This window comes from Podarcis gaigeae (genome assembly GCF_964106915.1).
Source record: "Podarcis gaigeae genome assembly, chromosome: 13".
NCBI classification, from domain to species: domain Eukaryota; kingdom Metazoa; phylum Chordata; class Lepidosauria; order Squamata; family Lacertidae; genus Podarcis; species Podarcis gaigeae.
The window spans coordinates 56295066-56311048 of record NC_139689.1 but is presented as its reverse complement, the minus strand read 5'-3'; the positions used below and the strand labels follow the sequence as shown (position 1 = coordinate 56311048).

Here is a 15983-nt window from a genome sequence, read left to right as displayed (position 1 = left end):
GTGCCTGTCCCTCACTGCGTTTAAAGAAGTGCTGCATTCCAGTCCCTGGCTAGGCCTCCACATTTAGACATCTCTGTCTGGTTTTAAGTCCTGGCTTTTAACTAATCCCGGGAGGATGTGCTTACGTACGTGTGAGCAGGAGAGCAGCTCTTTCATTATATAGGTGTCGTAGATCTGCCGGCTCCTGCTGAGACGATCCTCCTCTGAGTCCAGTTTTTCATATTCTTTAATCTGCAATACACAAATATGGTGATTCAGCACACTGAGCCTTTGAGCTCCTCGATACCTCCTTTGATGGCTCTTCTCTTGGCTTTCCCACTGCCAGACAACTGAATAACTGGAGAAACTGCCCAAAACCCAACAACAGCAAGGTTGAGCTCAGCGGCAGAACATCTGCCTTGCATGCAGGAGGTACCAGGATCAACCCCCAATGGTAGGGCTGGGAGACACCACAAACTTGACATGAGCCAACAGTGTGTCGCGGCAGCTAAAAAAGCCAATGCAATTCTGGGCTGCATCAATAGGAGTATAGCATCTAGATCAAGGGAAGTAATAGTGCCACTGTATTCTGCTCTGGTCAGACTTCACCTGGAGTACTGTGTCCAGTTCTGGGCACCACAGTTCAAGAAGGACACTGACAAACTGGAACGGGTTGGCGCCATCGCCAAATGGCGGACTCCCTCCGAGCTCCGGAGGGAGCCTGCTCGGCAGGGGCTGGGTCCCGTTGCGCCGCGACGCGGGGACCCTCAAAAACCATGGGCGCAGATGCCCATGGACCTGGTGACTCGGCGGGCACTGTTTGCGCCCCCCAATCCGCGAAGGAGACTTTTTAAAGGCTTCGGAGCGGGGGATGGGGGGTGGTGTGGTGCTATGAGTCCTCCGCTTCTCCTGCCGAGCGAAGCCGCATGCCATTTGGCGGAGAGCGCTGACTTCTTCCATTGAAAATTCGGACTAAAAACAACAACCCGTGAGTAATTGGGAAATTGGACTTAAAAGGAAAAAAATTTAAATTCGGAACGAGCGGGGGAGGTGCAAAAAGGAAGTCCGTCTCCCCCCTGTTGTAGAGGATTTAAAGCAAGGATCTGACAACTAAGATCGAGAGAAGGGTCTGATTTTTTTATTGATAAAAGTTATTAATTTCACGATGGAAAATTACAAGATAGTGCTGGAGGAGAAAAGTGGATCGTGCGAGATAAAGTAGAACCCCCCCCCCGGGAACCGGGAGTGATCCGGGAGAGAGCCTGGTGAGGAGATATAAAGATTTTGACAGCTGTCAAAGTAGCTGTCAAAGTTAGAGAACAAAAAAAGAACTTTGTTACGATGACTTTGCCGGTTAGATTCGTTACAATTTGGATATAAATTGTTGAAAACAAGGGATAACAACTTAGTCTGAGTTTTGGGTGTGATCTGGAAGGAAACAAAGTTACCATAATCCCTCTAGAGGGGGCTTTGGGACACTACAAGAATCGCTGTAAGTGGAAAAATACTCATGGATTTGAACAGGACTTTTTATCTCCTGGGAAAGCTGCAAAAATGAAACACTATTTTGTCTACAGAGGTCTCTACACTAAAGGAGACAATAGATATATCTATTGAAGAACGGAAGGGACTGGACGTAAGTTTTTGTTCCTGAATAAATAAAGCCTCTGTAGTGGAACTAGAAGTTTCTGGAACTAGAATGTTTTTGCAACGGAACAGGAAAAGAAACCTGAGGAAAGTGAGGAAAAAGAACAACAAGAATTGGATAAAGCTGGAACTGAGAGCATTTGGGACATTCAGATTTACAAAGGACTAAGAAACAAAATTTGAGTTTTACTCTTAAATATAGAGATCTGGATGTAAGAAAAAATGGACCTTCTTGAGATAGAGCTTTTCCAAGACTGGGTGTTTGAAAATAAAGTACTAAAAAGATGGCAAAGACTACTAAAAAGACGGCAAAGTGGAGCTGAGCGAGATTTGGACATGGAAGTGGGGTCTCCAGGCTGACAACAGATAGATTGATGGACATTGGGGATCGAAACCGGGAAAGGGGGGAGGGAAATTTGGAATCCAAAGGGTGTAAAATTATATTTTGTTCTTTACTTTGTCATTTCATTCTGTACTGTGTGTTAAAGAGGGGAATTCGTGGAAGGGAACAGGGGTCGATCTTAGGGGAAAAAATATTTTTAAGTGGAAGGACGGTGGAATATATAGGGAAAGTGGTTATATAAGATGAATTAAATTGAACATTGGGTCAATGATAATAACGATAATAAGCTTAAAATTTGGGTTAAGAACTTGTGGAACTAATTTGATGGAAATGGAATACAAGAGGGAGTGGGGTGGGGAAGTCCTGGGAAGATGTTAATGAAAGTAAGGCCTAAATGCAAATGTTTTCTTTTTCTTTCTTTTTCTTTTTTCTTTTTTTTTCTTTTATAGTTTGTATTTTTCTGGAAATTTCAATAAATATTATTTTTAAAAAAAATAGATCAAGGGAAGTGTCAGGGGTTCAGAAGGAGAGACACAGGAGGGGGAGCAAATGGAGAGTGAGGAGGAGGAGTACAAGGGGGGCGCAGGCAGTGACAGTGGCCAGAGTTATTCCACAAGCCTCTCTAGCGAATCGGAGGACTCACAGAAGGGAGCGCCGGTGGCCAGAGCGAAGGGGGGTCCAGGGGGGAAGCCCCAGGAGGAAGGGGCCAGCGGGGAATCCCTGAGCAGCAGCTGGAGATCAGGACCAGCGTCTCCACCAGAGCGCAGTGGGGAGGGGGAGTCCCAGGAGTCAGGACCAGTGTCCTCACCACCAGAGGGAGGAGAGGAGTCAGGTTTGGCAACACCCACATCAGGAAGCGGGGAAACGGTCAGAAGGAAAGTCACCGGCTGGGCGCGCGCGCCAAGTTCAAATGTACAGGAGGGCGGCACAGCGGGGAGCCCGGGAAGGGAGCCAGGTCCTAAAGCCCGCCGGAGGGAGGGGCAAGACTCAGGAGGCTCAGCGTCAGAGGAGTCCAGGAAGGAGGGAACCCCAGAGGGCAGAAGGACCCAGCGCAGGAAAGAGCAGCGCAAGAGGTGGAGCCGGGCTAGAATCTTAAACTGGTGTGGGTGGAGCAGTGAGTCAGAGGGGACTTAGCCGGTCTAGCGTCAAGACGTGGGTCTGCGCGCCCAGAGCTTGGAAATGGAAACTAAACTTTAATAAAGACTTTTGTATATAACATCCACTGGGCGTTGGTCCTCTGTGAGCTGGGACCTAGCGGCAGTCCTGACAGTAAGTCCCCTCTCACCATTTTCCACCAATTTTAAAACCTCGTGGAGTGTGGGAAAGCAGCGAGGGGTGAAGATTGGTGCTTCGCGAGCTCACGAAAACCAGGGAAATGACTACCGAAGAGAAGATAGCGAGTCTGCAAAACGCAGTGACACAGCTGAACGCAGAAATTTTGGCGTCCAGAAAGAAGGAACAGGAAGCAGCTGCTGCCTGCCAGGATCTGCGAACCAGGTTAGAAGTGCTAACTACACAGAGGCTACCGGCCACCAGACCAGAAGGGATTGGGCTGGGGAACAGAGGAGGGAGCCTTGTGTCTCACTTCAATGGGGACCTGCAGGAGTATCCTAACTTCAGAGCAGATGTACTATATGCACTGCAGCTGCTTGACAAGGACTTTAAAAATGAGGAAGAAAGAGTGGGATTTATTGTTTCGCATTTACGGGGAGAGGCGAAAACGTGGCTGCGCAATCTCTGGAGAGATAAGGATCCAGCCCTCCAAGATGCGGGTGCCTTCCTTAAAGTGATGGATGCGTGTTTTTTGTCTGAGATTGATGTGGATATCGCTAGGAAACAGATTCACGGACTAAGACAAGGTAGAGCCAATGTAAGGCAATATCATTCACGTTTTTTCGCATTGGTGAACGCATTGGGGTGGGAGAGAGAATCGCCTGCCGTCAGAGATCTGTTCTGGGAGGGGCTGAACGGAGCTGTGAAAGACGAAATTGCAAGGGGGGAGAGACCCCAAACCACCAAGGACATTGTGGAGAGGGCACTCACCATTGGGGTTAGGCTGGAAGGACGCTCTTGGGACAAAGAGGAAGTGCATTGGGGCCGCACGCCAACGAAAGCACCACCCCCCTTTCCGAAGGAAGCGGCGCGCGCTCGATCCATGCCTCCGTTGGGAGGAGGAGAGGAGCCGATGGAGATAGGTGGTGCTAAGGCTCAGTCCACAGCCGGAGCCCTAACGCCGGGAGCAGTCAAAATGAAGCCTCCTAGAGGGACCAGGAAGTGCTACATCTGCGACAGTGCTCAGCACATGGCGAAAGAGTGTCCCCAGCGGTTTCACAAGCACACTGCAGCCGCAGCGACAGTAACAGAAGCAGTTCAGCAGAGTGAATCACAGCAGGAAAACTCCACTGTCTGGCTGGAAATGGAGTCACTGGGGGCCAGCCAGACAAGTCAGTGAAGCAATCCCCAGTAAGGTTACAGCCCACAGACCCCCTCCCACCCAAACCAGTAGTGCAGCTCACCGCATCCCTTCAACTTCCCAATGGGCTCACTGTGGAAATCCCCATTACGATTGACTCTGGGAGCAATGCAGATTTTATAGGCATGGACTTCATCCAGCAACATGGCATAGCCCTTCTGCCAGCGACGGTACCTCTGAACGTCGTCACGGTGGACGGCAGGGAGCTACTGGGAGGGCAAGTGCTGCAGCAGACGCCGCCAATGGTGATGCGCATTGGTAATCACCGCGAAGTCATCAGCTTCAACGTCACCCGCCTGTCAGACACGCCCATTGTGTTGGGCATGAGTTGGCTGGATAGGCACAGCCCGGCATTGGCATGGTACCAGCGTCAACTGACCTTCTGCTCCTCCTACTGCGCAGAACACTGCATCCTAGCTAACCAGGAAGATGAGGGGCGTGAGGATGGACCACAGCTGAACTTGGGCATGTTGCAAGCTGTACCCAACAAGTACAAAGAGTTTTTGGAGGTCTTCTGCGAGAAGGAAGCGGACAAGCTGCCTCCCCACAGACCCTACGACTGCAAGATTGACCTCCTGCCGGGGGCGATGCTCCCGACGGGGAAGCTGTATTCCATGTCTGAGGATGAATTGCAGGAGCTCAGGGAGTTCATAGATCACAACTTGAAGCGGGGATTCCTCCGAGAGTCCAAGGCGGTGGGGGGCAGTCCTGTATTCTTTGTAAAGAAGCGGGACACGCCCCAAAAGAGGCTTGTAGTTGATTACCGCGTCTTAAATGCGAAAACCAAGCCCTCAGCCTTCCCCATGCCCAAGATCGATGACCTGCTGGCGACGGTGCGGAAGGGGCGCATCTTTACCAAGTTGGATCTACGCGGAGCGTACAATCTCATACGAGTGAGGGAGGGTGACGAGTGGAAGACGGCCATGTTTACGCCGCTGGGCACCTATGAATATAGAGTTATGCCTTTTGGATTACAAAATGGCTCCCACTGTTTTCAAGCATTCATGCATCATGTCTTGGCGGGTCTTCTCTACAAGAAGTGCGTCTGCTTCCTGGACGACATCCTCATCTTCTCGGAGTCGCCGGAGGCTCACGAGAGGGATGTCAGGGAAGTACTGCAGCGGCTGCGGGAGCACCGGCTTTACGCCAAGCTGGAGAAGTGCCAGTTCGACAAGACGGAGGTGGACTTCCTGGGCTACAAACTGTCCGACAAGGGACTCGCCATGGACAGTACCAAGGTACGGGCAGTGCTGGACTGGAAGAGCCCACGCAATCGAAAGGAAGTCCAGAGGTTTGTCGGCTTTGCCAACTTTTATCGCAAGTTCATCAAAGGTTTCGCCATGCAGACAGCGGCCATCACTGACACCCTCAGTTCCAAGAAGAAGAAGTTCATCTGGACGGAGCAGGCAGAGCAGTCCTTTCGGAAGCTCAAGCACCTCTTCGCGTCCGAGGAACACCTGCTACACGTGAACCCCAGCAGGCCCATGAGAGTGGAGACGGACGCGTCAGACAGGGCCGTGGGGGCCGTCCTGTTGCAGCAAGACCACCAGGGGGACTGGAGGCCGTGCGCTTTCTACTCCAGGAAACTCAGCAAGTCGGAACAGAACTACACTATCTGGGACAGGGAGTTACTGGCCATACATGCAGCCTTCAAGGCGTGGCGGCATTTCCTCGTCGGGGCCAAACACACGGTGCAGGTCCGTACGGACCATAAGAACTTGGAGTACTGGCGCACGGCGAGGTTCCTGAACCAGAGACACATCCGCTGGGCGGAGTTCTTTGCAGATTTTGACTTCAGAATAGAATACATGCCTGGAAACAACAACATCATGGCGGACGCGCTGTCCAGGAAACCGCAGTATCTCGAAGAAGAGGCGCCGGCGGCGGCCAAGCATATTTTCGCACCAAAGGCGTGGGCATGCGCGTCAGCCACGGTGGACCTGGACGCGGTGCGTCGCGCGCTGCAGACGGACTCCTTCGCGCGAGCCAAGATGGAGGAGGTGCGTAGCGGCACGGCGAGGGACGACGACTTCCAAATACGCGACGGCCTGCTCATCCGCAAAGGAGCCCTCTACGTGCCGGGAGACAACCTCCGCGCGAGGGTCCTGCAACAGCTGCACGACGCGCCCAGCGCGGGACACTTCGGCAAGGAGAAGACGGTGGACCTAGTAGCCAGAGACTTTTGGTGGCCCAAGATGAGGGGGGATGTCGCGGAATACGTCAGGAGGTGCGACACCTGCCAAAGGGCCAAACCAGTACACCAGCCGCCGGCGGGCCTGTTGGAACCGCTACAGACACCGTTCGAGCCATGGGAGAGGGTGGCCCTGGACTTTGTCACAGATCTGCCCAGCTCGAGAGGCAAGACGGCAGTACTCGTGGTAGTAGACTTGTTCACCAAGATGGCCCACTTCATTCCTTGCGCGAAGGTGGCCACAGCCGAGCAGACCGCCAAGCTGTTTATAGACCACGTGTTCAAGGTGCACGGCCTACCACGGTCCATCCTGTCCGACAGGGGGCGCCAGTTCATATCCAACTTCTGGCAAAAGCTGATGGGTTTCCTGAACGTCAAGGTCAGCCTGGCGTCGGCGCGACACCCGCAGACTAACGGACAGGCGGAGAGAGTCAACGCCATCATGCAGCAGTACCTGAGATGCTACGCGAACCAGCAGCCCTCGACCTGGGTGGACTACCTACCGCCAGCCGAGTTTGCCTACAACAACACGAAACACGTGTCCATGGGGGTGACACCGTTTTTCGCCAACAATGGGCGGCATCCCAGAACCTTCCCGGGTTTAGAGAAAGTGAGGGAGGGGGAGCCGCAGGGAGCAGAGGCCGTGGCAGCGGAGTTGCAGGAGATCCACGAGCAGCTCAGGAGGCAGTTAGAGATGGCGAAACAGGCTTACAAAGTGCAGGCAGACCGACACAGGAGGGTTGGGGAAGACATCTGGGTAGGAGACTGGGTCTGGTTCTGGCCCAGGCAGTTCCGGCCAGATCGTTGGCCAAGAAGAAGCTCGGGCACAAGCAGCTAGGGCCTTACCAAGTAGAGGCGCAGATCAACCCAGTGGCCTTCCGGTTAACACTCCCGGAGGGGTCCAGAATGCACCCGGTCTTTCATAGATCAGTGCTCACACCCTACAAAGAGCCCCACAGGTTTCAGGCACCAGGGACAGCGCCAGACCCGCTCAGGGAAGCGCCCAAAAAGGGGGGGGTCGCCGAGGAGGGGGCCACTCGACGAAGCCACTGAGATTTTAGACTCAAGGTGGGGGGAGGACGGGATTGAATATCTTCTCGCCACAGAGGACACCCCGGCCAGCACCAACAGGTGGGTGCCGGATTACGCATTGGAGGAGCAGTTGCTCAAGGAAGAATTCCATACACTTTTCCCGCACAAGCCTATGCCGGCGGGCTTTTTCGATGATTGTCTGTTCACACCCACACTCTCGGCCAGCACTTTCCGGGGTTTCTCGTCAGCGGAGGACTCGGCTCCGGGAGGCAGCTCCCCAGAGGGATCGCTCTCAGGTTTTGGCACGGGGGGATCTTATTGGTGGGAGGACCAACCCGAAGTGGGATGGCGCAGAGACGTGCCGGAGGGACCCTGCGAAGTGGCGGCACCTCAGGCGACAGGGGGAGAAGGGGTTGTGAGTGATTTGGGGGCGGCCTCAGATTTCGAACACACCGCCCAGGAGATGGAAGCGGAGGGAATCGCAGTCGACGAGCCCATGGAGGACTTTCCGGACTTCTCACGATGGCTGCACGCCTCGGGGGACGAACTGTATCCTGAACTCACCCCGACAACTCTAGAGCACCCGGAACCCGCACCTGAAGAGGGGGAGGGGGGAAGGGGGGCTTCGAGGGGGGGATGGATGTCAGGGGTTCAGAAGGAGAGACACAGGAGGGGGAGCAAATGGAGAGTGAGGAGGAGGAGTACGAGGGAGGCGCAGGCAGTGACAGTGGCCAGAGTTATTCCACAAGCCTCTCTAGCGAATCGGAGGACTCACAGAAGGGAGCGCCGGTGGCCAGAGCGAAGGGGGGTCCAGGGGGGAAGCCCCAGGAGGAAGGGGCCAGCGAGGAATCCCTGAGCAGCAGCTGGAGATCAGGACCAGCGTCTCCACCAGAGCGCAGTGGGGAGGGGGAGTCCCAGGAGTCGGGACCAGTGTCCTCACCACCAGAGGGAGGAGAGGTTTGGCAACACCCACATCAGGAAGCGGGGAAACGGTCAGAAGGAAAGTCACCGGCTGGGCGCGCGCGCCAAGTTCAAATGTACAGGAGGGCGGCACAGCGGGGAGCCCGGGAAGGGAGCCAGGTCCTAAAGCCCGCCGGAGGGAGGGGCAAGACTCAGGAGGCTCAGCGTCAGAGGAGTCCAGGAAGGAGGGAACCCCAGAGGGCAGAAGGACCCAGCGCAGGAAAGAGCAGCGCAAGAGATGGAGCCGGGCTAGAATCTTAAACTGGTGTGGGTGGAGAAGTGAGTCAGAGGGGACTTAGCCGGTCTAGCGTCAAGACGTGGGTCTGCGCGCCCAGAGCTTGGAAATGGAAACTAAACTTTAATAAAGACTTTTGTATATAACATCCACTGGGCATTGGTCCTCTGTGAGCTGGGACCTAGCGGCAGTCCTGACAGGAAGTAATAGTGCCACTGTATTCTGCTCTGGTCAGACCTCACCTGGAGTACTGTGTCCAGTTCTGGGCACCACAGTTCAAGAAGGACACTGACAAACTGGAACGTGTCCAGAGGAGGGCAACCAAAATGGTCAAAGACCTGGAAACGATGCCTAATGAGGAACAGCTAAGGGAGCTGGGTATATTTACCCTGGAGAAGAGGAGGTTCAGGGGTGATATGGTAGCCATGTTCAAATATATAAAAGGATGTCACATAGAGGAGGGAGAAAGGTTGTTTTCTGCTGCTCCAGAGAAGCGGACACGGAGCAATGGATCCAAACTACAAGAAAGAAGATTCCACCTAAACATTTCCTGACAGTAAGAGCTGTTCGACAGTGGAATTTGCTGCCAAGGAGTGTGGTGGAGTCTCCTTCTTTGGAGGTCTTTAAGCAGAGGCTTGACAACCATATGTCAGGAGTGCTCTGATGGTGTTTCCTGCTTGGCAGGGGGTTGGACTTGATGGCCCTTGTGGTCTCTTCCAACTCTATGATTCTATGATTCTATGACACTCCTGCCTGCAATGCTGGAGAGCTGCTGCCGGTCAGTGTAGAGATGGAACAACTCAGTGTAAGGCAATGTCCTAAGCTCAACACTCCAGGCCACTTTGCCTACATCTGGAGGCAGCGAAAACCATTCTTTGTGCGGCTGATAGAGCGGCAAAGAGCTTGATCATAAAATCATAGTTGGAATGAACCCAAAGGGTCATCTAGCCCAATGCAGGTATCACAGCTTGAGAAACCTTGTCTTTCAAAGCAGATTAGTGCCACATTTTAGCTACATTGGCAAATGCATGCCACTCTCCCCTTTTTACAATGCTCTTCCAGAAAAGGGGAGCTCTCCTAAGATTTCTCTCCCCAGGTGACCAGTACACAGTCCAAGCAGGGCTGCTACGGCCAGCATCAGGCGCTCTCTTCCTTCCCTGCCTCTCAGACCCTGGGCTATTTTGGGAAAGGCCAGAGCAGCCTTCCTGGTGCTGGAAAGCAGGCCAGGGGTTCACAAGCTGCAATCAAGCCTCTTACCCTAACTGACTCAGCTCCATCCGTTAATTCCTCTAATCAGTTTCCATGGAAAAGAGACTTCTGCATTTACATCAGGCCTGCAGCGGCATTGTCACCAGGAAAGGATTTGCGGGGGAATGGAACAGCTGCTTAAGCCTCATTAACAGGCAGCTCTGGGTTGCGTGTAGATGCTGGTTGATTGTGGTTGCCCCATATTCAGGATGTGTTGGCACCAGAGCCCCTTGGTGTGATCCTCAGCATAAGGGCCAAGAGCCTCAGAGGAGCCATGGGTCCACCCAGCCCAGCATCCTGTCTCCAGGAGCCACTGCCTCTGGGAAGCCTACCAACAGGGCATGAAGGCAATTCCCAATCTGTGTGCCACCAGAAATTAAATGAGCGGCTTCTGTGAGCCCCCAATGCTCCTTCAACCAAGGAGGGCAGTCTGCTGCATCCCTTGTGTGGGCAGTGCTTGGCCCCATCTCCTCCCACTCCACCTGAAGGCCGGCAGTTCTGTTGCATCTCTACACAGAGCAGGGCATTCAATCATGCCAGGCTCCCAGGCCTGCCTCCAGAGGAGGGCTTTTGATGGATCTCTGCATGATACACTGCTCCTTGGTTAGCCTCCCACATGGCTGTGTAAGCCTGTCGCATTTCCATATTGAGCAAGATGAAATAAACCTATCACTCTGAGACATCACCTTGCCAACAAAGTTCCGTATAGTAAAAGCTATGGTTTTCCCAGTAGTGATGTATGGAAGTGAAAACTGGACCATAAAGAAGGTAAAGGTAAAGGTACCCCTGCCCGTACGGGCCAGTCTTGCCAGACTCTGGGGTTGTGCGCCCATCTCACTCAAGAGGCCAGGGGCCAGCGCTGTCCGGAGACACTTCCGGGTCACGTGGCCAGCGTGACATCGCTGCTCTGGCGAGCCAGAGCCGCACACGGAAACGCCGTTTACCTTCCCGCTGGTAAGCGGTCCCTATTTATCTACTTGCACCCGGAGGTGCTTTCGAACTGCTAGGTTGGCAGGCGCTGGGACCGAGCAGCGGGAGCGCACCCCGCCGCAGGGATTCGAACCGCCGGCCGACCTTTCGTTCGGCAAGTCCTAGGCGCTGAGGCTTTAACCCACAGCGCCACCTGCGTCCCCCACCATAAAGAAGGCTGAACGCCAAAGAATTGATGCTTTTGAATTATGGTGCTGCAGGAGAGTCTGGAGAGTCCCATGGACTGCATGAAGATCAAATGTATCCATTCTTAAGGAAATCAGCCCTGAGTGCTCACTGGAAGGACAGGTTGTGAAGCTGAGGTTCCAATACTTTGGCCACCTCATGAGAAGAGAAGACTCCCTGGAAAAGACCCTGATGCTGGGAAAGATGGAGGGCACAAGGAGAAGGGGACGACAGAGGACGAGATGGTCGGATAGTGTTCTCGAAGCTACGAACATGAGTCTGACCAAACTGCGGGAGGCAGTGGGAGACAGGAGGGCCTGGTGTGCTCTGCTCCATGGGGTCACGAAGAGTTGGACACGACTAAACAACTAAACAACAACAACAATAAAAAATGTTTGTTTACACAAGCCTGTCCAGATATAGAGGGTGCAGATATGTTTTTAGTTTATTGCTGGTTTTAATTTTAATTTTTTTTTAAATTGTTCTTACTAATAATTTTATTGTTTATTCTTTTTGTAACCTGCTTTGAGAGTTTTGAGAGTTTTAAATGTATTATTATTATTATTATACCACCCTATACCTGGGGCTCTCAGTGCACAGAATAAAATCAAGATATAAAACCACAAAATACATAATAAAAACAACCCAATCTCCCCCCCCCAAAAGGTCATAGGATGTAAATCGGATCAACCAAAGGCCTAGTTAAAAAGGAATGTTTCTGCCTGGTGCCTAAAGGTGTATAATGAAGGTGCTGAGCGAACTTCCCTGGGGAGAGCTTTCCACAGACAGGGAGCCACTGCAGAGAAGGCCCATTCTTATGTTGCCACCCTCTGAACCTCTTGAGGAGGGGGCACATGAAGGAGGGCCTCAGAAGCTGATCTCAGGGTTCGAGTGGGTTCATATGGGAAGAGGCAGTCCTTGAGGTATTGTGGTCCTGAGTCGTTTAAGCCTTTATAGGTTAAAATCAGCACTTTGAATTGGGCCCAGAAACTAACTGGTAACCAGTGCAGTCAGACCAGGATTGGTGTAATATGCTCAAACTGTCTTGCTCTGGTGAGCAACCTGGCTGAATTCTGCACCAGATGAAGTTTCCGAGGCAGCCCTATGTATAATGCATTGCAGTAATCTAATTAAATGACATACAAATTTTATGAAATAAATAAATGTAAGTCACTGGGTGAGGGGTCCCAAACCAGGGGCCCCAAACCAGGACTTTCAGCAGCCACTCTCAACAGCTCTGTTCGTCTCCTTTGCTGCAATGTCTCTAAAAGCTATCGTGTACTGAGTCAGACCCTTGGTCTATCCATCTTGCTCAATGCTGTCTACTGACTGGCAGCAATAGCAGGGGACTTTCCCAGTCGTACCTGGAGATGCTGCCAGGGACTGAACCTGCAACAAGGCGGCGGCTCTGTCCCCTGGGCTACAGCCCTACCATGGAAGAAAGGGGAGGAAGAAACACTCTGGCCTGCAGTTCCAGCCTGGACAGAATCAGCTGACTTCCCAGTGTGAAGACTGTCAGCTTGAATCAGCCCTCACCAACAGGACACCCTCCAGATGTTTTGGACTACGCAACCCCCATCAGCTCCAGTCAAGCATGACAGCGCTGGCTGCTAGGAGTTGTAGTCCACATCATCTGGAAGGGACTACGTTGGCAAAGGTTTCTCTACATACACATACCATATTTTTTGCTCTATAACACGCACCTGACCATAAAACACACATCGTTTTTAGAGGAGGAAAACAAGGAAAAAACCATTCTGAATGAAACAGTGGATGTATCATTTTTGTGCTTCATGCTGTGGCCACAGACATGTGATCTGATGGTGAATTTGGGGTGACCCAATGCAAAAATCCTGAGAATCCCTGTGGATCCATGCTTTGTAACCACGTTTTTGCACCATTGCAGCCCCAGGCAACACTGGGTGCGTGATTTTTGGGGGGCAGGATGTAGCCATGGACATGCTATGTGCTCTGATGGTGAATTTGGGCTGACCCAATGCAAAGATCCTGAGGATCCATGTGGATCCATGTTTTGTAACCACGTTTTTGCACCATTGCAGCCCCAGGCAACAGTGGGTGCATGATTTTTGGGGGGCAGGCTGTAGCCATGGACATGCTATGTGATCTGATGGTGAATTTGGGGTGACCCAATGCAAAAATCTTGAGGATCCATGTGGATCCATGCTTTTTAACCACGTTTTTGCACCATTGCAGCCCCAGGCAACAGTGGGTGCGTGGTTTTTGGGGGGCAGGCTGTAGCCATGGACATGCTATGTGATCTGATGGTGAATTTGGGCTGACCCAATGCAAAGATACTGAGGATCCATGTGGATCCATGTTTTTTAACCACATTTTAAGTGGGGAGGGAAGGAAAAACACAGAACAGACAAGGAGCACGAGAGGGGTGTGCAGAGAAGCAGCTGGCTAAGAATGCAGGAGAGGGGTATAATGGGGAGGGAGGAAAGGAAGGCAAAAGTTTTCCCTCACCTACCCACCCAAGCCAGCCAGCTCGCGCGCGGCTCTCTCTCTCCCCCCCCCCCCCGCATGTTTTCACTCTGCTTGCCTGGAGGGGAGGGGCTTTCCCTGCTCTTTGTTCCGTTTGAGCAAACACAGCAAGGAAACAGAGGAGGGTGGGCAGTAAGACCCTGAGGCAGAATGCAGGAAAGCAGCCGCTTCCTCTTTTCAAGTTTCCCTTCTAGGAGACTCGCGATTTGATTTTTGCCTGCTTTTTTTTGCCTCCCCTCGCACCATTTGGCTCCAAGGACCACACATTCGCTCTATAACACGCACAGACATTTCCCCTTCCTTTTTAGGAGAAAAAATCTGCGTGTTATAGAAGGAAAAATACGGTATATTACCCCCCTCTAATAAACACCCATTTGACAGCTATGGCCGAATCATTCCCAATAAATCCTTAATCGTGACTCCCACAGCAACAGGTGAGATTCTATTTCTGCATTTAAGGATGCGTTGATGTGCCTGGATTTCTTCTGCTCTCGTTGAGAATAAGAAAGGGATCAAATGTAGCATAATTCCATGAAGGACATGTGATTAATCAGCCAGGGTTTGTTTTTTTAAAAAAAAGATTCTAATACTTATTTTTTAAAAACTGAAGGTGGCAACCACCACCTTATATATTTATTTATGACTTCTATTAGCTTGCTATTTTGCCCAAAAGGCTGCTGTTGTTTACCTTTGGAAGGAAGGAAGAAACCCTCACCACCAGCCATGCTGCTGGGGCTGATGGGAGTTGCAGTCCAGCAACATCTGGAGAACACCAGGTTGGGGAAGAGGAGAGGAGGCAATATCCAGATCCCAATATAAGCCTATTTCGTATGTTCTTATAACAGAGTATCTTTTCATATTTTCTTATTTATTCCCTATTGCACAACAAATACACCAGAACCAAAAACAAACTCAATTCCTTTGCCTTTTCTTCCTAGAATTTATTGTGGTTGTAGAGAAACACTGAAAAGTCCAAGGGAAAGAGGGAGATCCTTTCTTGGACATTTAAGAATGGAGAGGGAGGGGCTGAATGGTTCTGAACTCAAAAAGGGAAGTTTGCAAAAGAGCTGTTTTATCACCATCCATGTAGTGTCAAAAATTTTCCCTGAACCTAGCTCTTTAAAAAAAGAAGAAGGGTGGGGTGGGGGAAGAGATTCCTTTACCATGTTGAAGAAAGATCCAGACACGATTCACCAGATTTGAATCGCATAGAGGACAGATCTCTTACCTCTTCATAGAACTTCAGCTGAGGAACCCCTTCCTCCATGTTCATTTGGCATAACTCTTTGAAGAGCAGAAACCCTAGTAAAGACAGAAGAGTGTTGTCAATGTAATAGGAATGTAATGTAATAGGAAACGGAATCCCATATAAAGGAATCCCACATGCAAGTCCTTATCTACCTCAGTGTACTGGGATAAACTGAGGTCTGAACAGGAATTTGGAAATGCAGAAAGATATAGGTTTGCATGATATAACACTGTTTTCAGTTGGTGCTAAATGGCTAGAACCATTTACCAAGGAACCTGCTGCTGAACTTTGACCAGACGATCTTTTAAAGGGTCCACACTTAACACCAGCACAACAATACATTTTCTACCTTCGTAAACATTTTCCTTACTTGCAAAAGTGCATGATATACGGGCTGTCTCACATGTCCATCATGCAGAATTTGACTTGATAAAAATAATTTCATGATCAATTAAAACTGGGAGCAAGTAGGAAAGAAGGAGCACTCAATATTAGCCTTGTGATCACTGGTGGAGGAAGAGGAGTGCGGGGGGAGTGCACTGCCCCCAGCAGCGTGATCCCGGTAGGGTGCCATCGCGGCTGCCCCCCCCCGCCCGTGCTGGGTGCCATGCCCCCGGAGGAGGCGTGCCAGTCCTGCCCCCGCCGGGCTCTCCGCCCCCTGGTGCCGGAGCATGAAGCTCTGCCACTGCTTGGGATGAGAAGCCCACTTTACTCAGGCACAATCAAGTTCCACTCAAACCACACGCACTCAAACCAGATAACGTTGTTGTTGTTGTTATTATATATTTATTTGTGCCCACCTTTCTTCCTGACAGGAACTCAAGGCAGATTACAGACAGAATTAGAACCGCTAAAAACATGGGGAAAGAACAATCCTTAGCAATTAGACATTAATAGAATTAAAACACACACAGGAGGTGTGCCAGCCCTGTCCCCGCCTGTTCTCCGCCCCCTGGTGCTGGAGCA

The 15983-nt window shown here is 51.5% G+C and overlaps 1 protein-coding gene across 5 annotated transcripts in view; it reads right to left on the bottom strand.

The window, feature by feature from the left end:
• GRK3 (G protein-coupled receptor kinase 3) overlaps positions 1-15983 on the bottom strand; it is a 161512-nt gene that overhangs the window by 74646 nt on the left and 70883 nt on the right. For all 5 annotated transcript variants that reach the window (XM_083710117.1, XM_083710118.1, XM_083710119.1 and 2 more), the window contains 2 exons: positions 14997-15070; positions 130-231 (listed from right to left, as the gene is read on the bottom strand). In XM_083710117.1, the coding sequence (XP_083566243.1) occupies positions 130-231; positions 14997-15070 (176 nt within the window). The remainder of the gene's footprint in view (positions 1-129; positions 232-14996; positions 15071-15983) is intronic.